The 26,328-nt window shown below is 35.5% G+C and overlaps 2 protein-coding genes across 2 annotated transcripts in view; one reads left to right on the forward strand and one right to left on the reverse strand.

Moving 5' to 3' along the window:
• Positions 1-23,229, reverse strand: part of LOC145666611 (glycosylated lysosomal membrane protein B-like) — a 66,314-nt gene extending 43,085 nt beyond the window's left edge. The window contains exons 1-3 of the mRNA XM_081734044.1: positions 22,868-23,229; positions 7,357-7,605; positions 2,303-2,512 (exon numbers count right to left, since the gene is read on the reverse strand). Coding sequence (XP_081590170.1) covers positions 2,303-2,512; positions 7,357-7,605; positions 22,868-22,930 — 522 coding nt within the window. The 5' untranslated portion in view covers positions 22,931-23,229. The remainder of the gene's footprint in view (positions 1-2,302; positions 2,513-7,356; positions 7,606-22,867) is intronic.
• A 151-nt stretch (positions 23,230-23,380) lies between these two features.
• The window catches only part of LOC145666610 (U3 small nucleolar RNA-associated protein 15 homolog), a 59,044-nt gene continuing 56,096 nt past the window's right edge, over positions 23,381-26,328 (forward strand). The window contains exon 1 of the mRNA XM_081734043.1: positions 23,381-23,653. Coding sequence (XP_081590169.1) covers positions 23,564-23,653 — 90 coding nt within the window. The 5' untranslated portion in view covers positions 23,381-23,563. The remainder of the gene's footprint in view (positions 23,654-26,328) is intronic.

Here is a 26,328-nt window from a genome sequence, read left to right on the forward strand (position 1 = left end):
AAATCGAGAGCTACATCCTGTAAATACATCGGTTGAATTAGGCGCATGCGCAGCAGTTGCAGCGAACATGGCGGCAAGCAGTGTGTCTGTGGCTATGGAGAAGCGACGTGTAATCAAATTTCTTATAAAGGTGAAAGTTCAACCAGCTGAGATTTTCAGAAGATTGCAAGCACAGTATGATGAACAAACGATGTCACGGACAAGAGTATACGAATGGTGTGAACAGTTTCGCGAAGGACGAGAGCTAGTGACAAATGAAGTGCATGGATACATTCGCCCGATTGTAGTCACACCAGTGAATATCGCACGTGTTGAGCAAATGATCCTTGAAAACTGGCGAGTAACAGTGCGGAATATTGCTGCCGAGGTGAATATCAGTGTCGGGAGTGCTGAGACAATCATTCACGACCGCAAAATCTGTGCAAGGTGGGTTTCACGCCAGCTGACATTTGATCAGAAGTGGACACGCATGACGGTCTGTGAACAGCTTCTGAATCGGTTTCGAGCCGAAGGTGATGAATTGTTGCAATGCATCATCACGTGTGAAGAAACATGGTTGCACAATTCAACCCCAGAGACCAAAAGAGGCACCATGGAGTGGTGACATAAACGTTCCCCGCCGCCCAAGAAAAGCAAAATGCAGTCGTCCGCTGGAAAGATCATGGCAAGTGTATTCTGGGACATGAAGAGTATTATCCATGTAGATTTTCTGGACAAAGGGAGCATAATTAATGTCCAGTATTACTCCACATTGTTGAGTGGTGCTGTACGAAAGTCCATTCGCAAGAAAAGACCTGGGATCTTGTCTGGAAATGTCATTCTTCTCCATGATAATGCCCGCCCTCACACGGCCAATGTGACAACAACTCTGGTTGAAATGCGCAGGAAGTTCTGCCCGATCCCCCCTACAGTTCACATTTAGCCCCCAGTGATTATCATTTGTTTGCACCCCTTAAAGAACATCTGGCAGGGAAGAAATTCACGACAGATGAAGCACTGCGGAACGATGTCCTCCAGTGGCTACAATAACAACCAAGTTCTTTCTGCGCCAAAGAAATCAGGGAGCTGCCACAACGATGACAAGGGTGCCTCGAAGCGCACGGAGAATACTTTGAAAAGCTGACATATTTTGGTGCATCTTGTGCTATCTGTTTCCTCTGAAGAAATCGAAGTCCCGATCAACCCTGAGCGATCCTTGTACAACATGTTTATATTAATGAAAGAGGAAACAACCGATTTTTCATACACACCAGGTCCTCTGTAGATGTGAATTAATATATTATAAAACGTTATTTGTCGTTCTGTACACTTCATTTGATTCAGAGTTCAAACGAACCAAAAACGTAACTGAAGTCTTATCTGATATACGCTTTCTCTTGCAAATGCAAAGCTCATAGTGGTCTGGTCTCTTGAAAATAGTTGAAAAGTAACCAAAAGCACACGAAAAAAGTGACCAAAAAGTGACCGAAAGCACACGAAAAAGTGACCAAAATCTCATCATGCCCCTTTTTTCCTTTGTCAATTTCTCCATCACCTCTCTCTTTGTTGTTATGTTTCATCTTTTCTGTTTTATTTCTTCTTTTTAAGGTTTCTCCTTTCTTAGGTTTTTTAAGTATGCTTTGTAGTTACGGTAAGCAGATTTAGCAGATGTAAAAAGCTTCTGACGTGAGTAAGTGGAACCAGTTCTGGCCTATTTCCGAATTTCTTCATCCCAGACATTATATTTAACTTAGCATTGTGAGTTCTCAAAGCCATAAAATATTCAAGTTCATCAGCTACTCTTAAAAAGAACATATAAGAAGCATAACACAAGATGAACATGATAACCACACAAACATATACTCACAACGTTGAGCGAAGCGTTAACTATTACGGGAGAAAACTAAAAGACTATTATGATAGAAGAAAGAATAGACACAGAAGGGTTCTCAACCCCACCTTGAGAGTTTAAGCATCCACCAACCATCCACTGTGCTTTAGAAAGAATAAAAGCTGAATAAAGCTGACTGTTTCACATGTGGCAGCAAGTACTGAAACTTTCAGAAGAGTAATGAATAACAAGTTTCTGCCTTTTTCTATTTACTTGTATATTTTTCTTAGAAAATTGTCAATGCAAAACATAAATCACACGAAAAAGTCACTTTACCTTTTCTAAGTAACTTTTAGTGACAAATTTGGAAAAAGCAACTTTGAGTGACCAACAGGAAAAAAAGTAACTTTTAGTTAAAATAGTGACTCGCTATGAGCCCTGCAAATGGCAAATAGTACAATGATCATAGAGATATCTCAAAATATCACTTACCGAAAGAATAATGGAGCCTCCTCTTGTAATATTGTTGTCTGTATCATCAAAGGAGCCATTCACTGTCGCTGTTGCTATCTTACTTTCACCAGACGAATTAGATATTGAGACTAGATTCCATCGAAAATACTTCGTATTCCATTCTGTTATGTCTGTACCATTGATGTTATCAAGTGATGCTTTCTTAGCTACGTCATTAAATTCCAAAATCTATAAATTAAGATTCCATTAATATTTACAAGAAACAATGATAAAGAAATTTAAAATATTAAGTTTCACATGCCATTACATACGTAATTTCACCTAATTTCAACTTTTACGTCTTCGACCATTTTGGTTGCAAACGACTTTTATGTCATTTGTTTATTAACATATGATAAAAATATGATAAAACATATCTATATCACAGATAATTAGGCAGAAAAATTATTTCTAATACAGTACAACCCCTCAAATCCGAACCCCGGAAATCCGAAAACCCGGCAAATCCGAACACGTTCTCAGGAGAAAAAAATAACTACAGCTGGAAAATGAAAAAAGAATAAATTTAATCACATAAATTTAGTTTTTTTTAAGGTTTTAACATTTTTAGACTTAATGCTTATTCTAAATTATCTAATTATATTCTTACAAGAAGACAGTTATAGATACGACAATCATTTTGGACATGAGTGTACACCCGCCAGTCAAGGTCACTATCCTTTCGACCACTGGGCCACCCTGTCTAGCCTCAGTCGTTGTTTTACCGCCAATTCAGTGACGAAATAAGTACGTAATATTATTTCCCGGGTAATCCGAACCCCTCGAAATCCGAACAGGCTTCAGCCCCAATTAGTTCGGATTTGAGGGGTTGTACTGTACTTCATCATTGCCTAACAGAACTGTTTAAGTATGTTACCGCCAACTGGAGAAGAGTTAGAAGAGGCATTACTCAGAAGGTTCAAGATAATTGCATCGCAAGTAAAGCACTGGTTTCAAGAAAAGAGTCACACGATAATCTAGGGAATGCTGCATGAGCAAAAGTGGCAACAATATTAAGTACAGTGGGTGTAAATATTTCATTACTAGCTTTCGAACACGGTTTGTGCTTTGCCACTAGCGTTTGCAACAGTTAACAGTGATCTCATTGCGTCTGTATGATTGGCTGACGAGGTCACATTCACAAGGGATAAAACTGTCAATTTACAAGATGGGCAAAAGAAAACAAATATCTTTAATCAATAACAATTCATAGTACATATTTCGACTGAGTTAATTCCAGTGCTAGTGTAGTGTTAGATCTTTAACTTTTTTAAAAAAAAAAAATGTAAATTTTCCTTTCATTCTTGCAATTCAGAATATTTATTCAGAAAATTGAGTTTCGGATACGTTATGTATTTTTTCTCAAGTCTCACTGATATTTGGAAGCCTCTGTCTCAATCATATTCCCATTAAGTTTTCTTATATAGAACTGGATCAACGTTATGTGCCTCTACTCAGAATAACAGAAGAAATTGAATAATAATTTTCATAACAGAACAACTTGCTTCTTTCTTCGATGTCTTATTAATGCAAGGACAAAGCATGTTCACACACGGCGAAGCTCCAGTGCAGCCGCAATGCTCCTAAGTTTCTCAACTCCGTCTTCTACATCCCTCTAATGATGCTGGTGATTTCAATTGCCATCGTGCTCATCTGATCTAAAACTACTCAGCTTTTATTGACATTTAAAGTCGCCTGATATGTCACCCATGGAAGATATTGGCCTCTTCGCGATCATATTGTTTAAAAATTTAAGGCAATTCGCCATAGTAGGGGAATACATCAGTGCATTCAGAAGCCTCTATTACATGGCCTTGAAGCTTGTATCTGAGTTGATGAGTATTTCTAACCTTCTTTGTTTTCTAGAATCTGTATTGAATACAGCAGGTTTTCAAGTAATATCTAACGAAATTTCTCGTTATTTTAAACGTGTTCTTATGGAATTTTCATAAACAATATCATTACTTATTGGTTAGTTTGCGAAGTTAGCCGGGAAGGTAATGGGGTGTTGAACAACTAAGGAAATGAAAATGAAATCTTTAAGTTTTACGTCCCACGATTATGCCGGCTAGGCAAAAGAAGACGGTTATGAGAAAAGAATTGAAATGGTGGAATGAAGAAAGTGGGAGGAAACGGAAGAACCCAGAGGAAACCCATGCATACGGTGTTTATTCACCACAAAGTTCACTTGGCGCGAACTAGGATCGAACCAGGGACCCCATGCACCAGAAGTGAATGCTCTACCATTGAGCCACCGCGGCCCCCTTGAATAACCAAGGATGTAGAATGTTTTATTCAGGTAATGACAAGGGCGATCGTAATGGTGTAGGAATAATTCTTGGCAAGCGCTTAAAAGAGAAGTTACTGAAAGTAGAATTTGTTGATAGAGTTTAAGAATTAAAGAAAAAAAAGGATCTAGTGGAGATACAAACATACAACTGAAAAAGATAGTGCATGTGTGATTGTAATAAAAGATTTCAATGCAGCTGTGGAAGAAAAACAAGACAGTAGTGTCGTAGGCAAATATGACTTCGATGGGGGGGAAAAAATTTAAAAAATAAAATATAAAAAAAAAAAAAAACGAAAGGGAAGTGGAACTGATTAATTTTTGTAGACAGAATTCATTAGTAACTGGGAACACTTGGCTCAATCAGCACTTGATTCACTCAGATACGACCTGGAAATCCTCAACAGACGGTGGAAGATATCAGATCGAGTATGTTATGATTCAGGACAGGAATCGGAATAGTTTGAAGAACGCAACATTCTTCCCGGGGCTAACATTCCCTTTGATCGTAACCTTGTGCTGGCCGAAGTGGATATTCAACTGAAAAATGTACGCAGGAGAAAAGTGGGCAACAAAACGTTGGATATTGAAAAGTTAAAAAAGAGGAAGTAAGAAATCTTTTCGTTGAAAAATTCGAAGAAAAATACTCAAAGAAAGGATAGGTGCAGGTAGTAACAGACAGTGGAAGCATATTAAACTTTGTGTACAGCAGGCTGCAGAAGTAGTACTTTACCGCTAACACAAAACGGCTCAGAAGCTATGGGTGTCAGAATAGATGTTGCAGAGAATGAAGGAAAGGAGGATGTGGAAACAGGTTAATAAAGAAAAGGGCAGAAAGGTGTACAGGAAGTTAAACAACGAGTTACAAAGAAAAACTGACAGAGCAAGGAAAGACTTTTACAAGAGAAAATGCTAGGACATAGAAGAATCAGAAAGAGTTGAGAAATTTGAGGAAATGTACAAGGAAGTGAAATCTATGGAACTTCGGAGGAAACAAGAGGCTGATACGTTGGCAGTAGAAAATAAGAATGGGAAGGTAGTCAGCGAGAGAAGTGGAGTCGTAGGAAGATGAAAAGATTATGTTGAGAACTTATATGAGAGTATGGCTAGATCGTGTGGCCTAGATATTGAAGTAGAAAATGAAGTATGTGAAGATGATAAAGGGTTTAGTATTCCTCGGGATGAATTTAAAAAAGCTATATCAGAGATAATGAATGGAAAAGCAACTGGAATAGATAATATACCAATCGAATTCATTAAGAATATGGGAGACAAGGGCAAGAAAGAATTGTTCTAACTCTGCAATGAAATATATGAAATAGGAGAGTGGCCAAAAGACTTCCTGAAGACGACCATGATACCAATGGCTAAGAAATCGAACCCAGAGTGATGTGAGGATTATAAAACTATTAGTCTCAAATTGCACGCAGCAAAAATTTTGTTTCGAATTCCAATAGAAGGTTGTATGAAATAACACATGAAAAAATTGCGGAGGAACAACAGCTCGGGTGGCAAAATCTAAAAAGAAAATCAATAAGATGTTAAAAAACTAGAGGAAGGGCTGTGAAGAATATGGGATGAAAATAAGTGTCAGAAAGACAAAAATCATGGTATCTGGAACGAAGTGGTCAGTGTCAAATATAGAAGAGGAGGGGGAAAATGGAACAGGATATTAGTTTTCGATACCTGGGTGGTATTATTAGCAACGATATAAAGTGTAAACATGAAATAAAAGCAAGAACAGACATGGCGAAAGAAGCCTTGAGGAGGAAGAAAATACTATTTTGTGGAACTTTGAATAAAAGTTGAGAAAAAAACTCAGAAAATGATTCGTGTGGAGTATTGTACTGTATGGACATCACGCAAAAATGAAAAACGACTGAAAGCTTTCGAAATGTGGATGTGGAGAAAAATGAAAAGAATTAGCTGGGTAGAGCGGTAAACGAATGAGAGACTGTTAGAAATGGTGGAGAAAAAGAACAATTTTAGATATTATTGAGAAAAGGAGGGGAAACTGGTTAGAACATGGGCTCAGAAGAAACTGTATTATGAGGGGCTGCTAAAGGATATTGTGACAGGAAAGAGACGGAGATTGCGAAGGAGGATACAACTGATGAACGATATCAAAACAGAATAATCGCACGTGAAAACAAGAGTTTAGCTGAAGACCGTGGGGCATGGAAACTTCTGTTGTGGTAAGTGACCTGCCAATAATGGCAGAATACCTATAATGCCAATGATGGAGATGGTATCATTAATCTCCATGACTACAAGTAGAAGCTGTTAATTTTGTTCTTTACTTTCCTTAATCGTCTTTCATAGAAGTAAAATCGTGTGTGCTAAAGTACTCATTTTTCGAAGGTTTCTGGAGGGTAATAAACAAAAACCAAATTGTAATGAATCTGATTTTTGTACTTAAAAAGTCAAATGATAATGCAATACTCAATAGGACTCCTGAATTCTCTTACAAACTCTCTCTCTCTCTCTCTCGCAACGTTACAGAGATATTTGTATATTAAAGAAATATTGCGCACCAATTTTCACATGGATATAGCTTAGATATTAAGCCTTTTCGAAACCAGTTGACAGAAAATTATCTATTGGTTTTGATGTGAGAAATCACCTAATGGTATTGCCACACCTTCTATAAACTACCTTTGGCAAACCACACCTATGCAGTAGTAACAATTAATACTGCTCTTAATATCTTTAATAATACTTACCTTATTGAGGAAAATGCATTTACCTTATTAATCACAAGTCCAAAAGTATATAATGGGTCTTCCGAGAACTTAATACTGCCACTTGGATTCGTCCAAAGTAAACTCCAATTAATCGTCATTGTTACATTTGGAGACGTGAGAGCAAGCAATACTGATGGCTTGCCAGCAGCTCCCCAAATATAATGCAATGTATCATCTGGACCTTCCGCTTTCACATAGATTATAGTTACATTATAAGGACCTTCCCAACCAGGATTCAAAGTTGATGTGATCTGAAAGAATAACACAACCGCGATGAATAAACTCGATGCTCATTAGGATACTAAAGTTAATATTTGAATATTAAAAGTTATCTTTACTTTTGAAGAAAATCATAGTATCCTATTAGTATAGTATTCTATTAGTTTTTTTTTTTTTTAATTTTTGTTATTTATTTATTTATTTATTTTAATGTACATATAAAATGTAAAATACTATGCATCCTATACACGTTCTGGAGAGGTAAGTGCGGACAATCATTGGTGTATTTGCAATAGAAAGTCATCTATTTTCCTTGATGGCCAACATCGTTATGAACACGCTTGAAACTCAAATTCTCAAACAAGAACGCTTCAAATATATCAAATACATTCGTTTTCAGAATGATATTCTAATAGTGTGCAAGAAGAATAGCGCCTTGCAAGATCTTCTTCATAACTTCCAACAACGTTCATCAAAACCTAAAATTTACTTCAGAACGCGAATCAAAAAATAGTATCAAGTTCCTAGACTTCAAAATTTACAGAGAAGTTAACGAATTCTTAATGACCGTATTTAGAAAACATACAGCATGTGAGTATTACATAATAACACCAAAACTTGACACATTGTTGTTTGACTATGGTCAATGTTTGGAAAAACTTTTCCTTAACGACGTTCCAAACAATTTCGGGGAACAGGAACAATTAGTATTATTATTATCACTATATGGAACTATTATTATCACTATAAGTAAGAAATATAGTTTTGATTTGGATAGATGAATTAAATAAAGAGATTAGAAAACATCCACACCGAAAGTAATAATTTTCACATTTAAAACTCTCAGGACCGAAAAATGGACTTCTTTACCACTTTGGTCAGTGTAACCTACACATTACAAAGGACGGCTAAGAAGTCAAAATTTCTAGCAAATTATAAAAATTTACTCGGGTCGTTTGTCATCATCAGTTTTATCAAGTACATTGTATTTTTAAAGAATACAACATACGTAACGAAATATAGCCACCAGGATCAAAGAGCATTACAGAGACATCAAAAACAATGATTCGGTCATGCTACCTCCATGAATGCAAACACAAAATCAAATATGTTTAAGTACTACGAAGAGAACCAATTTGTTCACTGAGAAAAACGCTTATGAATCGTACGGACACCCCCCCCCCCCCCCGAAAAAAAATCCTAGTCTAAATCTTGACAAAGACAACTTGAGCAAGAGATGGGATAAAATAATCAACTATCTTCAGGAACATCAAATATGAAGTCTACAAGCTGAAAGATATAACGAAGATGTATTTCAACATTACTTTATTTCAACACATATTTACAATTTTGGTGTAACAACTTACTAAAAATTAAAAAAAGTTACACAGGTATACACACTTTTATTTATTTATTTTTTTATATACCATCGAACGACTTAGTTTAAATTTTCTTTACTTTACACAATCGCGGGAAGAGCATGAAGAAATTATTGATTAGAAATTCCAATTAGTGCTTTCTGCAAAATAATTAATGACAAGCTGCAGGTAGTGGAAAATCTATTGAATGCATCACGTTACTCTCAAGTAGAAGATTATCACTGATTATAGTCTCAAGGTGACAACTGTGCAGTACAACTCCATTATTTCAGAAACATCTGTGTAACATCAAGAAATCAAGAAAAGCTTCAGTGTGTTTCTGTGAAAGATGTTAATAATAATATTTTCTAGTTCTGCGAACAGATCATAGGCAAAAATACAGCATTTTGTTAAAACCATTACACCATCAATTACAACAGACCAGAAAATTTTATAGCATATAATAAATATAAGAATGTCAACTCAGCAGGTTAAAACCCTTGTTAGAAGGTTAATATATTCAAATTACAGGATTCAAGCAGATTTTCAAAATAAGATTAAAATCAAAACGGTCAATTTCATAATAAACTATTTTCAGCACTATGCATATCAAAGTCTCATTTAACTATTATTTCAAAGAATTGATCAATCTTGCTTAAAATTACACATCCTGCAGGCGAAAGATCTTGGTCACTTTATTTAGTCATATTTCTAACTTAAAAAATTGGTTAAGATATACTGAAGATAAATAATAACAAGAAAATAAAGACTGGCAGTTTGATCCCTTGTCATAAAATTAAAACAATTTAAACTACGTAATGAAAGCTCTGTTACGTTCATTTTAAATTCTTGTAAGACTTCGTCATACTTATCAGTATTTCACATTTTGAATTTAGTGCAAGAAATGTCGATCGATTCCTTACACTACAATTACCCTTTTTCCTATATTTGTTCGCAATATTCGCTACTGTATTTGTTATTCAATATCAGTTGAATAAATGATTTATCAATAAATTTTCTTCTTTGCAACAGAGATTCAAGTTCACAATAAGTTAACCAATATCATGTGAATAGTAATCCTTTTTCACTAGTAACATAGAAGACATTCAATTTTGCTCTGCCTTGTTTATTGTTACTCCATTAATATTGTATTTGCTAAAAAATATATTAAGTTTTATTAGTGAACGTCGCATATTAGTTTTTTCAGAGTTGATCTCTAATGAATTATTTTCGCACCAGTCATTTATTATATCTAAATCTTAATGTAGTAGATAATTGTCATACTAATTATTAAACACTCTAAAGAGCTTTATGCATCTGCGTATAATATTTTAGATCCTCTGACTTCTCCTAATAGATCATTGATAAATAGAGAAAATAAAAGCTGGCCGAGGAAAGATCCTTGAGATATTTCCTTCTCTATTTGATCTTGACTAGATATTACAATGCTTATTTTTACTTTAAAAGTTTTATTTGATAAGTAGCTTTCAAACCATCTAATATGCGATGGTGATAGGCCAATGTCTGATAATTTAGTTACAAGTAATTTGTGATCAATGGAGTCACAGCCTTCAGACATACTGATGTATATAGCATCTACCTATAATTACTTTTCAGTGTAAAATATGTAAAATCGGTAAAATGAATAATAAGATTTGTTGTAATCGACCTACCTTTGTAGAAACTGTGTTGCATATAATTTAAAATATTTTTTACATTGAAATACACACGTTTGTGTACAATTAATTCAAAAATTCTACGGAATACATTTACTAAACTTATACATCTTTAACAAAATCTCAAGCATCAGATTTGTATGTTGGCACAACATAAATTTGTCATTTTGAAGGTAATACTCCAGTTTTTAACAATGCGTTACACATGATTGCTAAATATGGAGCTCGACCTACAAGCTTTAACGAAATAATATGGAATACTACCAGGCCCAAGTGTAGTACTCGGTTAAATTTTACTGATTGTTTCAATTACATTTTTTTTCTGTGATAGATGGAATTCAAATCGACATATAATTATTACTATATTCGGTCAGTTTCGTAACCTTACAGTTTTCATATTGGTTCGAGTCAAAATTAAAAGAACTATGAGATATAACTTTAAATCATTCTGCGAAATATATAATTTGAGACAATGATATATTATTATATTTTATCACTTTTGGTATTTGTTTGCATATGTGATCTTTTGAATGTTCTCCAGAAGTACAGATTGTCTTTATGAATACTGTTCTCCAAAGTTGAGAAGTAAAAGTTTCTGGTCTCTAGATATTTCTTTTTAACCATCTTTCTTACTTCGGAGTATCTCTGATTCTATATTCTATTATTTGCTTGGTTGGCTTTTATATATTTAAAAATGAAATGAAATCTTTAAGTTTTACGTCCCACGGTTATGCCGGTTAGGCTAAAGGAGACGGTGATGATGAGAGATGAGTGAAATGGTGGAATGAAGAAAGTGGGAGGAAACGGGAGAACCCCGAGAAAACCCACGAGCACGGTGTTTGTCCACCACAAAGTTCACTTGGCGGGGGCTGGGATCGAACCCGGGACCCCAAGCACCAGAGGTGAACGCTCTACCACTGAGCCACCGCGCCCCCCAATTTATATATTTAATTAATTTATTTATTTAATAATGATTTTTACGTCTCCATTCATCCACGGGTCCTTGAATAGAGACCCACTGTTATTATACAATTTCTTCGCTATATGAGAGTCAAAAACCTCATATATTTTATCATAGAAGCAGGGTTGGCAAAAACCATGGTTTTTATTGAAAAACAAAAAAAAAACTTTTTTTTTGGTTTAAACTCGGTTTTTTGGGTTTAAACCAGGTTTTTTTTTGGTTTAAATAATTTGCTCTATGTATTTACATCACATGGACAGAAATAAGTTTGTTTCGCGTTGATGTTATTATACAATAATCAGGTTACGCTGGAAGGGGTTACATAAGCTTAAAGCGAAATCCAAACAGCTTCTCGGCTTACATCCGAGAGAAATTGTCCTCTATTTGAACTCGAAACCAGGATTAACTGGCGATACGTCTGCCGACTCACTCACGAAGGACTCCTGATAAAAATACATCGTACTGATCTTTACATACTTGTTAATATAATTGTCAAGAGCCATTCCAGGACAAAAATAAATAAATAAATTAATTAAAAAATAAAATAAAATAAAAATAAACAGTTGCAGAAGTGAAACCATTATACAGAATTACATATGGACAATTTCAAAATACTGCAGAGTACAGAAGAATTAATTTAGTCCAAGTTAGTTTAGTACGACTTTTATTAGTCCAAGTTAAAGAAATAAAACGACTTAATTTGTTACAATTACAACGACTCAAAATGTTAAAAAAGTTTGCATTGAAAAGTCTTTGGCCAACCCTAGAAATCTGAAATGGTTCAACAGATACCAAAACTGAAAAACAAGTATCTCATCATTTGGAAAGTACCATGTATTGAGGGAAACATAGTTGCCTCAGGGTCCCTCGGAGGGTCCCAGACGGGATCAAACTCAAAATTTTCAAATGGCAAGGGGGGTCAAGTAGTATATCGTTCGAAAGAAAGACGATGGAATAAGTTTCGATACTCTATAGTAAACCTATACAAAATTGTGGCAGGTCAAAAAGTTAATACAGTTTGCATTGAAAAGTCTTTGACCACCCCTAGAAATCTGAAATGGCTCAACAGATATCAAAACTGAAAAACGTGTATTTCATCATTTCAAAAGTACCACCTATTAAGGGAAACAAAGTTACCAGAGAATGCCTTATAGGGGGACCCAGACAGGGATCAACGCCAAACTTGTAAATGGCCGTTTGAAAGCAATTGTTAAAAGAAAAAAGGGCATCCAGTTAATTAAACCTTTCAATTGATGTAACTGTTCACATATCTATCAATTCACCCAATCCCTGTTCTTTCGGACACGGTTTGCATAGCCGTTCCGAACTTGTATCATCTTCATTCTTTTACCAATAACTTTCAAACAGTATGATACTTGATCCTTTTCCTATTCGCAAATTTTAAGTTGGACCCCACTTGGGAACCTGCAGGCAGGGATTCTGGGACAAATATTTGTACATCGAAAAGATGTACTTTACAAATAAGGAAACACTCCTTTTAGCGTTTTGACGTCTTATGTTTTACCGTTTCGGATCATTACAAGTGACATGGACTATTTGATGAAGGCCGTGTTAACATTTTAATCCCCCCGCCGTTGCACGCAGGGCTGGTATTGAAATATAAGACCTGTTCCATTTTCCTTCTTTTAACAATAGCTTTCAAACGATACTTGACCCACTTACTATTTGAAAATTTTAAATTGGACCCGTCTGGGACTCTCCGAGGGACGCTGGGGCAACTTTTTTTCCTTCTATACGTGGTAATTTTGAAATGATGACATATATATGTGTTTTTCAGTTTTGATATCTGTTGAGCCATTTCAGATTTCTAGGAGTGGCCAAAGACTTTTCAATGCAAACTGTATTAACATTTTGACCTGTCGCCATTTTGTACAAGTTTACTATAGATCATCGAAACTTATTCCATCGTCTTTCTTTTGAAAATAGCTTTCAAAGGATATACTACTTGATCCCCCTTGCCATTTGAAAATTTTAAGTTGGATCCCGTCTGGGACTCTCCGAGGGACCCTGGAGCAACTTTGTTTCCCTCAATACCCTCAATACATGGTTACATTTTACATCATACCACTTTTGCACAGTGAACAAATGAAACTGACACACGAATTAATCAACCCTCTCTATATATAATGAGTTTCCAAACACAATGCTATACATCTAAGTATCATGGCTCATACGTCATTCTCTTTAGAATGAAACAGGCTTTCAAATGTTACCATGTGCACGTCTTCAAAACTAACAAAAAAAAAAAAGTAAAAATTTTCTTTTTGGAATCTGGAGTGGTCCCGGCTACAGGTACCCGAATCCACTTTTAAAATACTATAGTCTATACGTAATGCGTATGCCAAATTTCGTTGCAATATCTAGAATAGTTACGTGGCTAAAAATATTTTTCAACTCTGTTTGACAATACAAATAAAATACAAAGGGTGTTCAGTAAATTTTGTACAGATGCGTATAATATTGTTATTAACTGCAATATGATGATGAAAGTTTAGACGAACATACTTTGATCCTTTTGAATTAAAACTATAAAAAACGTTTCCTATTGTTCAAAGGTATGTTCACTATCCTCTTATACAGTTGCTGTCCGATGCCGACACACAGTAGGTGGTAGAAGATGTCACCAAACTCAGTACGAGGGCTTATTTATGGCTGGTGGAAGGGAAGTCAATGAGGGTGACAGTTCACTTGTTGCCACATTTCTTTTCACGTTTTTTCTAGAATTCTTTTAACAATATCGTAAAAGAACAAGCAGTTGCAAAACTTCTAATATATATAAAAGCGTTTTACAGATTTGGTTTTTTTGAGCAACAAGCTGCGAAACATTTAAATTTGCACATCAATTCATAGTTTTGTATAGCACTTCCACAGCGATAGATATTATTATTATTATTATTATTATTATTATTATTATTATTATTATTATTATTATTATCACTAAAATATGAACTTTCTCCATCTACAGATTCTTTAATCAGGTTTTAAATGAGTGTATATGAAACTTTTTATTGACTACTGAATCTGTAATGACTTTAAGAAACAAGCAATTGGAATTGTGCACACCAGAAAGTGAACCTTCATAATTATGACGAACACAGTTACATGATTTCACACAAATTTTCTATCTATTTTAGCCAAATGCTACTGCAACTTTATTTTACATTATATTATTATCACACGAGCCCAGTGTTTCTGATAGTGTGGCTTTAATTCTACGTCCCGTCTACACGGCTAATTAAGCGTAATTTATTGTTACCATTGCACTAATGTTGCCCATGGTACGGGATGCATCTTTTAAATACAAGGCAAGGCAATAAACTTGACAATTCATGTTTCGTTTTCGAGACTAAAATCGAGGACGAGACGAGGAAAACTTTTTCTTCCTTGCAATATATATATATATATATATATAGTGCGTTCCACGAATAACACCAAAGCCCGTCTCCTGAAGAAACCAAGGCAGATAGAAACATGAAACCTTTTGTAACCTTCAAGGGACATAAAGGCAACATTGTGCTGATATGGAGACCCCCCCCCCATGAGGTGCGCTCAAGGGGGTTACGGGGTGGGGGTAACTGCAAAATTTTAAATAGCAAACCCCATCGTGTAGTATCTCGTTTGAAAGGCAATCACGTGTAGGGACCAATTTTGGAAATTACATGGTATAGCATATCTCTATCCAACATGGCGGCCATTCGTAAAGTACGGTCGAAGTACGTTCCACATATAACACTAAGGCCCATCTCCTGAAGAAACCAAGACAGATAGAAACATGAAATCTTTCGTATCCTTCGAGGGACATAAAGGACAAAATTATGCTGATATGAAAACCCCCCATGAGGTAAATAGCAATCCCATCGTGTGGTACCTCGTTTGAAAGCTAATGACGTGTAGAGACCAGTTCTGGAAACTGCTTGTCGCTATCGTGTCTCTATACATCATAGCGGCCATCCGTAAGTACGGTCGAAGTACTCGTAGTTACTCCTCGTAACTCCCCTTAGGCCTCCTCATGGACGATTTTCCTTATCAGCATAATGTTCTCCTTTGTGTCCCTTTAAGGTTACAAAAAGTTTCATGCTTCTATCTGCTTTGGTTTCTTTAGGCGACCAGTCTTAGTGTTGTGCGTGGAACGTATTTCGACCGTACTTTACGGATGGCTGCAATGTTGGATGGGGACACGCTAGCCACATGTGTATATATATATATATAAGGTGTCCATTAAGTCCTTTGCCACCACTAAAACTCGGAAACGGTGAAATATATGTCAAAACGAGAAAACACGTATTTCATTATTTCAAAAGTACCACGTATTGAGGGAAACAAAGTTGTCCCAGGGCCCTCGGAGGGTCCCAGACGGGGCCCAATTCAAAAGTTTTAAATGGCAAGGGGGGTCAAGTAGTATATCGTTTAAAAGATATTTTCAAAAGAAAGACGATGGGATAAGTTTCAATGTTCTATAGTAAACCTGTACAAAATGGCGGCATGTCAAAACGTTAATACAGTTTGCATTGAAAAGTCTTTGGCCACCCCTAGAAATCTGAAATGGCTCAACAGATATCAAAACTGAAAAACAAGTATCTCATCATTTGAAAAGTACCATGTATTGAGGGAAACAAAGTTGCTCCAGGGTCCCTCGGAGAGTCCCAGACAGGATCCAACTTATAATTTTCAAATGGCAACGGGGGTCAAGTAGTATATCGTTTGAAAGCTATTTTCAAAAGAAAGACGATGGAATAAGTTTCGATAATCTATAGTAAACTTGTACAAAATGGTGACAGGTCAAAATGTTAATACAGTATGCATTGAAAAGTCTTTGGCCACCCCTAAAAATCTGAAATGGCTCAACAGATATCAAAACTGAAAAACACATATATATGTCATCATTTCAAAATTACCACGTATAGAAGGGAAAAAAGTTGCCCCAGCGTCCCTCGGAGAGTCCCAGACGGGGTCCAATTTAAAATTTTCAAATTGTAAGTGGGTCAAGTATCGTTTGAAAGCTATTGTTAAAAGAAGGAAGGTGGAACAGGTCTTATATTTCAATACCAGCCCTGCGTGCAATGGCGGGGGGATTAAAATGTTAACACGGCCTTCATCAAATAGTCCATGTCACTTGTAATGATCCGAAACGGTAAAACATAAGATGTCAAAACGCTAAAAGGAGTGTTTCCTTATTTGTAAAGTACATCTTTTCGATGTACAAATATTTGTCCCAGAATCCCTGCAGGTTCCCAAGTGGGGTCCAACTTAAAATTTGCGAATAGGAAAAGGATCAAGTATCACACTGTTTGAAAGTTATTGGTAAAAGAATGAAGATGATACAAGTTCGGAACGGCTATGCAAACCGTGTCCGAAAGAACAGGGATTGGGTGAATTGATAGATATGTGAACAGTTACATCAATTGAAAGGTTTAATTAACTGGATGCCATGTCTGCATTGCTAATTGAGACAATACGATTTCAAGTACAAGTGTGCCTACTACCATTTCTGATGTTATTACTAATGTTCTTATTACAATTAGTAGTACTATTATTAGTATTACTATCAATTTACTTTACAAGGCTGTGTTAATATTTTCAGTTCCCTGCCATTTCACAAAAGACTAGTATACCCACAAGACTTGTTCCATCTTTTTTTCTTTTAACAATTGCTTTCAAACGGCCATTAAAACTTTTGCGTTGATCCCCGTCTGGGTCCCTATAAGGCATCCTGTGGTAACTTTGTTTCCCTTAATAGGTAGTACTTTTGAAATGATAAAATACACGTTTTTCAAATTTGATATCTGTTGAGCCATTTCAGATTTCTAGGGGTGGTCAAAGACTTTTCAATGCAAACTGTATTAACTTTTTGACCTGTCACCATTTTGTACAGATTTACTATAGAGTATCGAAACTTATTCCATCGTCTTTCTCTTGAACGATATACTACTTGACTCCCCTTGTCATTTGAAAATTTTGAATTGGATTCCGTCTGAGACCCTCCGAGGGATCCTGAGGCAACTATGTTTCCCTCAATACATGGTACTTTTCAAATGATGAGATACTTGTTTTTCAGTTTTGGTATCTGTTGAGCCATTTCAGATTTCTAGGCGTGGTCAAAGACTTTTCAATGCAAACTGTATTAACTTTTTGACCTGTCACCATTTTTTACAGGTTTACTATAGAGTATCGAAACTTATTCCATCGTCTTTCTCTTGAACGATATACTACTTGACTCCCCTTGTCATTTGAAAATTTTGAATTGGATTCCGTCTGGGACCCTCCGAGGGATCCTGAGGCAACTATGTTTCCCTCAATACATGGTACTTTTCAAATGATGAGATACTTGTTTTTCAGTTTTGGTATCTGTTGAGCCATTTCAGATTTCTAGGGGTGGTCAAAGACTTTTCAATGCAAACTGTATTAACTTTTTGACCTGTCACCATTTTGTACAGGTTTCCTATACAGCATCGAAACTTATTTCATCGTCTTTCCTTTGAAAATAGCTTTCAAACGATATACTACTTGACCTTCTTGCCATTTAAAAAATTTGAGTTGAACCCCGTCTGGGACCCTCCGAGGGACCCTGTGGCAACTCTGACTCCCTCAATACGTGGCACTTTTGAAATGATGAAATACGCATTTCACCGTCTGGGTCCCTATTCAATCCAAGTTTTGACATATATTTCACCGTTTCCAAGTTTTAGGGGTAGCAAAGGACTCTATGTATGTATACCGTTAACCGAGGACTGCCTACAGAAGAAAGCTGACGCGAATTCAACAAAGAGAAAAAAGTGTGTTGTGAAACGGATTAAAAATACTGACAAAGGAAAGGAGGGAGGGAACATAGCCACTGACCATGCAATATGCCCTGCTTGACAATTTGAAAAGACAGACGGCAACATCGTAAAAACACATTGACGAATGGGTTTCGCCAGCGAGAGGGTTGTCTGTTCGCGTTATTTGAGTGCTGTTTTGTATTTTCGGGGGATAAGGACAGAGCCTTTCAGATTCTGAAACTGTATACCAGGAAAGCGAACGATCTATAAACCACAATGGACACTGAAGTAGACTTCAGATCCCGACAACGAACAGTAATAGAATTTCTATTCAAAACTTCGTAATAAATCAGCTCCATCAATTTACAGGAAGTTAATTCCGGTTTACGGGGATCACGTATTGAACAGCGCCAGTACCCAACGTTGGTTGCAACCGTTTGGCTTTCCAGACAAGACCAGAAATTTATGGTCTCCTCTTTCAGTGGTCAGTGCAGTGTCATTTTAATATACTTCTTAGAACATGGTTCCACAATTAACAAGCAGCGTTATTGTTTGTCACTGGATAAGGTACGACATGCTCTTAAGACTAACTGATCGGAGCTGCAAGGCGAAGTCATCAAACTCTATCATGACAAAGGCAAGCGTCAGTAGCGTAACACAGCAGAAAATAATGGAAATGGGATGGGAAATCGCTCCTCAGCTTTCTTGTAGTTCGAACTTGGCTCCTTCGGTTGGTCGTCTGAAAGCTCACTAGAGGAAAAACATTCGACAGTGACAAAGCCCTCATTTGTTGTGTGAAACAATGGTGTAAAAGTCAACCAGTTGAATTTTCCAGTGCATACAAGGCATGGAAAGAACGTTGGATGAGATGCGTTACAGCAGATGGAGGCTAAACTGAGTGACATAGTCTTGTACGCAAAGGATCAAAGTATGTTTACCTAAAATTTCATCATATTGAAACTAATAACAATATTATAACCTCTGTGCAAAAACTGTTGAACGCCCTTTGCACTATCAGAGAATCAAAAAGATTGACAACACTCTTATTCTTCTAATATACTACGCATTACGCTTAAATTACACCACCCAACTACCATTGGCTTTTCCTTTTATTTATTTTTTTTTATTTTATTTTATTATTATTTTTTTTTTTAACTAATGGGGCATTCCATGTCAAATCAACAAGTTACCAGACTTGACCATCTCAGATTTTTGTAAAAATTGATACATAATTTTATTACAGTGGGGAATGAAAAATCCCAAATATTACCCCTCTCTTCCTGAAGCTTCCCCATACAGGGTGTTCAAAAATTTCAAAAAAGGCCATTTTTTCCATTACAGTGATTATAAAAAAATTGGAATAAAATTGTTAATATGTGCACTAGAGACATGGAACAAACACCATTGGAAAGCTTAAAGATTGCTCAATAAGTTGTATTATATTGAAAAAACCTGTACTATAAAAAATAATACTTCAAAAATTCAAAGTAAAATGTAAATTTTGAATTTCGCACAAAAACATCCCTGTGAATTTGTTTAAAATTATCCAGTTTGTAATCTCATATGTGTACTAAAACACCACAAAGTTAAATGTTGGGCACTCAATAGGATTCGATTCAAAATTCAACATAAACCAAACATTGCAATTGCAAGATATTGACCATGTGAATATCTAGGTACAGATCGATAACCATTTGTCTGCAGCTATTTACCTGCAGTACTAAAGGACTTTATATTCAACTTCATTTGTTTTTTTAATTTATTCCTTTGAATTTACACAATAATCCACCTTTCGAGTTATTTAGACAAGTATTAAGTTTCTGAACATTACTCAATACAGGTCATTATTCTTGTTAGTCAGTATGGATGTCTCTAAATTTATATTGGGAACATTGATACATGTTATTTTCATTACTATGTTTCAGGATTGCTGCTATAAACATGTGGAAGTGCATCATTGAAACAGGAAAAAGAACCTATTTTGCAAGTGAGGGATATGCTTCCCTCCCTTTCACAATATTTGTATCAAATGTGTTATGAAACACTGTGGCACGGTTTACAATCACTTCGCAAACTTTCAACACAAACAATTAGTCAATAAAATCTTTTTCCTGTTTCAATGATGCACTTCCACATGTTTGTAACAAAAGAATGAGAATAGCATGTATCAATGTTGTTAACACAAATTTAGAGACATCCATACTGACTAACAACAATAATGACCTGTATTGAGTAATGTTTGGAAACACAATACTTGTCTAAGTAACTCGAATGGGGGATTATTTTGTAAATTCAAATGAATGCATTAAAAAACAAATAAAGTCGAATATAAATTCCTTTGATGCTGCAGGTAAATAGCTACAGGCAAATGGTTATCGATCTGAACCTAGATATTCACATGGTCAATATCTTGCAATGTCTGATTTATGTTGAATTTTGAATCGGATCCCACTGAGTGCCCAAAATGTAACTTTGTGGTGTTTTAGTACACATATGAGATTACAATCTGGTCAATTTTGAACAAATTCACAGGGATATTTCTGTGCGAAATTCAAAATTCAAATCTGAATTTGAAGTATTATTCTTTATAGTACAGGTTTTTTTCAATATAGTACAACTTGCAGATCAATCTTTAAGCTTTCCAATGGTGTTTGTTCCATGTCTCTAGTACACATATTAACCAGTTTATAACAATTTTTTATAATCACTGTAACGGAAAAAAAAATGCTCTTTTTAGAAATTTTTGAATAACCTGTATGGGGACTTTTAGAAGGAGACGGGTAATATTTGGGATTTTTTCATCTCCCACTGTAATAAAGCTTTGCACCAATTTTTACAAAAATCAAAGATCGTCAGGTCAGATTTTGTAATTTCATTGGTTGATTTCACAGGGAATGTCCCTTACATACAGTTTTCTGGATGTAAGGAGAGGAATGGAAAGAGAAAAAGGAGTTAAATGTTGTAATATTCATATCTTAATATATACTGATGAACTGTGGACCTGGTACCGACAAACAATACTGAAAAATTTTCTTTTTCTTCTACTTTTCTAAGCAAAGACAGAAATATTTCTACGCTACTCCGAAACACTTACCTTTATTTCAAGTAAAAATTTGAAGGAACGTCATCACCTTATATCGACGAACGCAAAGAGCGGAAAATGCATTTTGTTATAACATCAATATCTTCTGACGTAAGACAAACAAAAGTCTCTTTGAAGCAAGCATATAAGCTAGGTTCTAGGGGATAATTAATAATATGTGTACGTGACACAATTTGTGTCAAAATGGTTACTTAAGCCACTTTCTTTCTTCTGCCCATGAATTGAGGTACTGGTATTTGCCTGGAATGTTTTGAGGGAAGTGAAAGAAATCTTCAGTCATTATTAAAGATCGAACCCAGTATTCACGTATTCGGCCATAATGTAAATAGTGACGGATGGACAATTTCACAATTTACAATTTTAATAGATCAGTGTGTAAATAATCGAAATAGGTTTTGTTCTTATGTGTAAGGTGCGTATTTACACAAAAATACAATATTGAAACTTGAACCTATTAAACATTGATTAACTCATAAGGAAGCCTTCAATCACAGTGTACAGAGTGAAATGAATTACCTGAAGTCAGTGCGCTAACTCATGACATGAAACTATCGAAGTGTCCGAGAGTTACGAGATCCATATATATTTCTGAAATTTACGTTAGTGATGTGTTATGTTACTTTAGAAAACAAATGTGCAAAAAATAAAAAATAAAATCAGAATATGAAAGGAACTATCACATAGTCTTATACCGTATTGTGAAAACAGTGGTTTTCCACAATTCTCGATTACGCGTATAACGACCATCGCTGACAAATCCCTGCGCGGAACTTCTGCTGCGTTTCTGCCCTGATTCGGTTAGATAGCTTTAGTACTTTTTAGTGGCCACCTAAGCACATGTTGATTGGTGTTTTTGCACTAGACATCTTGAAGTGACTCTGCATCGGAGAATAAAGTCTACACCTCAAGAATGATTGCTAAAGGCGTACAGTTTTACTATACGAACCCACAGTATAAGTAGTAGTAGTAGGAGGAGGAGGAGGAATAGGAGAACAAACGGGTTAGAAGCCTGGTAGGGGTGCTTGGGTTTTGTTCTCAACATAAAATGGGGAAATTAAAGACTTGCTCAAATTTTTCTGTACATTTTACAATCTAAGGATCTGTATAGTAAAACTGCACCGCTGAAGGTACAAAAAGTGAATGCAGAGAGAAAGCAGCAGTTATATTATTTCATGAAGTTATGCATGGGTTTGTATAATTGATCTGCACGATACTATTATTTATTAGATAATATATGCCTTGGTCAAAATTTAATTGTATAAAAGAAGTTCCAAAACTAAAATGAGTAGTTTTGATAGAAGTACCTCCAAATGTTTTATTCCTTTTCACCTGTTACATTAAATAGATTAATAGATGACATTTTACGACTATTTAAACTTAAAATATATTACAAAATTATTTAAAAACGATGAATCACCTTTCTATCCACTTGTAGGCTTTCACAAATTACAGATGCCAATATGAAGAATAAAAGTATCATTTTCGTTTTGATTTACTGTACTCTGCACTACACCATATACACGTAGTTGTCACAACAAAGATGAAAACAAATTACTCATCTTCATCTGTAGCGCACATGACACATAGCAAATATTAGCATAGTCTTAAGTCAAATACTCTGTCAAATCAAATGTAATTTAATACTCATAATTTTACAAAGGTTAATTTTCTCACAAAATAAATTCTTCAAGTCTTAGCTGTAAAAATAATGACTACCCATAAAACGCAGTTATTTATCTCATAAATTACTATTAAATGTTTCTTTATTACTTTAAGTCCTTACACATGGTCTTTCCAAATACACTGCCCATTAGCAGACTATGACCGAACGAGATCAGGACTGCCAAGCCCGTACCATAAGAATCCTCCACTAAGTTGGAATTCCAAGTTTTCTTAATTAGGCCTCTATATGTTCACATTTCTATTGTAGAATGCTGAGAATAAACGTGCTATTGAATGTTGTATGAACTATAATATTAATTACACCCTAAGTTTCAATAATCAGAAAAATATATTCAAGCGAATATACACTTAGTAAAAATTAAAGGCTCTACCTGACAACAGTTGTTGCAAGTAAGAAGGCATGATAAAGGTTTGAAGGGAGTTATACGGCATGGCATCATTTAAGAAGATAAATGTTAAACATTTTCCAAAATCTGGGCCTAAAATAACAGCTGATACATTATATTGGAAGAAACTAGGGGTAATTATATTGTATTTATGTATTAATTGTAAAATAAAAACAACTAGATTTATAAATTATTCTTGAAGTACAAGGCTAATTTATATTGAGAATTCATGTTGACCTAACGGAAGTTAATTCATTATTGCTACCGAATTTTGCTAAACACCTGTCACTATAAAATAAAAATAAGGTGCTAGTTTTCTTTTGGCACACCACGTTATAAAAAGATTTGGATATAGTACACTTCAATAGTTTGCATGAAAAGACAGCATTGTTCGAGCAGACGGTTCTACCAAATTTTGACACATTTCTTACATTTTCAGGTTAGGTTAGAGCTATATATATATAGCGCAGCATGCACTATATGAAAATATCCAATAATACTTGCAGATGTATTTTAGGAAGGCTCAGTATCTAAAATATGGACATACGACAAAAAGTACAGTGCATAAAACACGAACCATCTTGTACTGACTAGGCCACTAAAAAGCACGAATGGTATCTAAGAGATTCAGGCACGAGCGCACCAAGAACAAGCCTTAGCAATGGCGTGTCAGTGACGGTGTTTCCGCATAAACGAGTATAGTTAAAGTGCAACTTACATCTACAAACTTCCACTATCAGTCAAAATTCGTTTCAATATGCTGTGCACTGACAGTAATTACTTATATTCATACTCTCATTCCTTTGCAAAAATGTTTGACACGGTACTTTACCTATAAATTTTCTATTTGGTATAACCGTCTACTCGAGTGAACCCGAAAAGACATATTTATGAAGAACAAATTTCTGGAGGCCATAGAAATAATTACGAAGGAATACACCTGTATGTTAATGTTACAAGTGTAAAATCATTACAAGTGCTTTACGACGGATAAAATAAATGAGTGCATATGAAAGATGGCTATTAAATACTATTTTTCACTGGCGGTGTATTTCTGCACCGTGTGCAGACGGTCTATTTTTTGTTTACAAGTGAAATGCTATCAGTATGAAACCATTACAAGTGCTATTAAAACTATTGTCATTGCCAAAACATTTGTTTTCACTACCATCTCTTACGCATATACACACCGTCACTGATGTGCCTGCTCCCTTCAGACGCAGCCCCACGCTGCCCTCAAGTCCTCAGCATCGCCATGCCCTGACTGATAGGTAATATTTGTTTCGTGGCCACCTAGTGCACGTTGGTTTGAGTGTTTTTTGTAGTGTAGTTTTTATGCCATACATATAAACGCCATATATATATATATAATTTTTCGACAATTAGTTACGATACCCCCTTGAATTTTGTCTACCAACTGAGATATTTTCATGTGGCCCAGCGCAAATCATTTAGCATACAATAAGAAGAAATTAGTGAAAGAATTGTAATATTTAAACAATTATTTCGAGTGGTGCGCCAACAGTAAACCTGCACGAATATAAATAAGGTATATGCTATAGATCAATAGGTGGTGGTGTAGTTTTGACACACCACACTTTAAAAGATTGTGGAAGATGTCTTTGCACGAAAAAACATAAATTATAAGGAACAAATTTCTGCTGACAATTGAATTAAATACAAAGTAATACAGCTATATTTTAGATTTACATTAGATTTACGTGTAAAATCATAAATGATTCCATATGAAATATACTGTAGAGGACAGGTAGATACTATTTTCCACCGGCGGTGTATTTCTGCACAGTGTACAGAAGCTGTATTTTATGTTTGTAAGAGGAACATTACTACTATGAAACCATGAACACTGATTTTGCAACTCATATCATTATCAAAACCTACTGCTTTTTACTGCCTTTGCTTACCCGTATATTCACCATCGCGAACGCGCCTGTCACCCTTCGGACGCACCCTTGCGCTACTGTTCGGGCGTACCAGCTTCACCCTACCGTAATTAGGTTAGATAGCATTCGTGCTTTTTAGTGACCACTTAGTACAGGTTGATTTGTTTCTTCGCTAGTTTTTTATCTATACTTCTGGAAGTCGTATAAGTACGCAAATCGTAAAAGAATTGTAATTTGTCAACAATTACCTCTGATATCCTCCTTGAAGATTATCTATGCCAAGTAAGATAGTCTAGTAGCTTAGCAGCATAAAAGGGCCGAATTGTGCAAAATGTGATACCAACATACCACTTTCAGGGATGATACACCTATTAATAAGAAGTAAATCCTGATATAGACCCAAATCGGCGGGGGTCTTGTTTTAGGTATATGACGTCATCAATATGGCCGCCAACGAATTTCGACTTAACTGAGTTTAAACATGTATAACTCCATTACCATTGAAGGTAGAAACTTCCTTTTACCTTTATTTTGCAGAGAATACATTGTACCTTTATTGTCATTATAAATACTTGCCTTATATTGCCGCCATTTTTAAATATGGCATCTCAAACTGGAAAAATGTTTATTTTCAAAACGATTTTCTATGTTTTATAGCAAATAACTTTGAAACTGCTATGATTATGGGAAAATACTTCGATATAATCGTCAAAGGTCATTTCATTAGCTTTCGAACGCGACCACAATCATTGATGTATCTCAACAAATAACCGAGAAAATCAATTTTTTGTAGGACTAAATGTCGAACTTTCGTGAATAATGTTCGAATGTATCCGTAGATGTAGTTATATGGCATTTGTAGTTCCATTGGCCCTTTGATAATAGGAACATAGTACCGCTACCAG

The sequence above is a fragment of the Thermobia domestica genome, chromosome 12 (assembly GCF_964235325.1).
Source record: "Thermobia domestica chromosome 12, izTheDome1.hap1.1, whole genome shotgun sequence".
In the NCBI taxonomy this organism is placed as follows: domain Eukaryota; kingdom Metazoa; phylum Arthropoda; class Insecta; order Zygentoma; family Lepismatidae; genus Thermobia; species Thermobia domestica.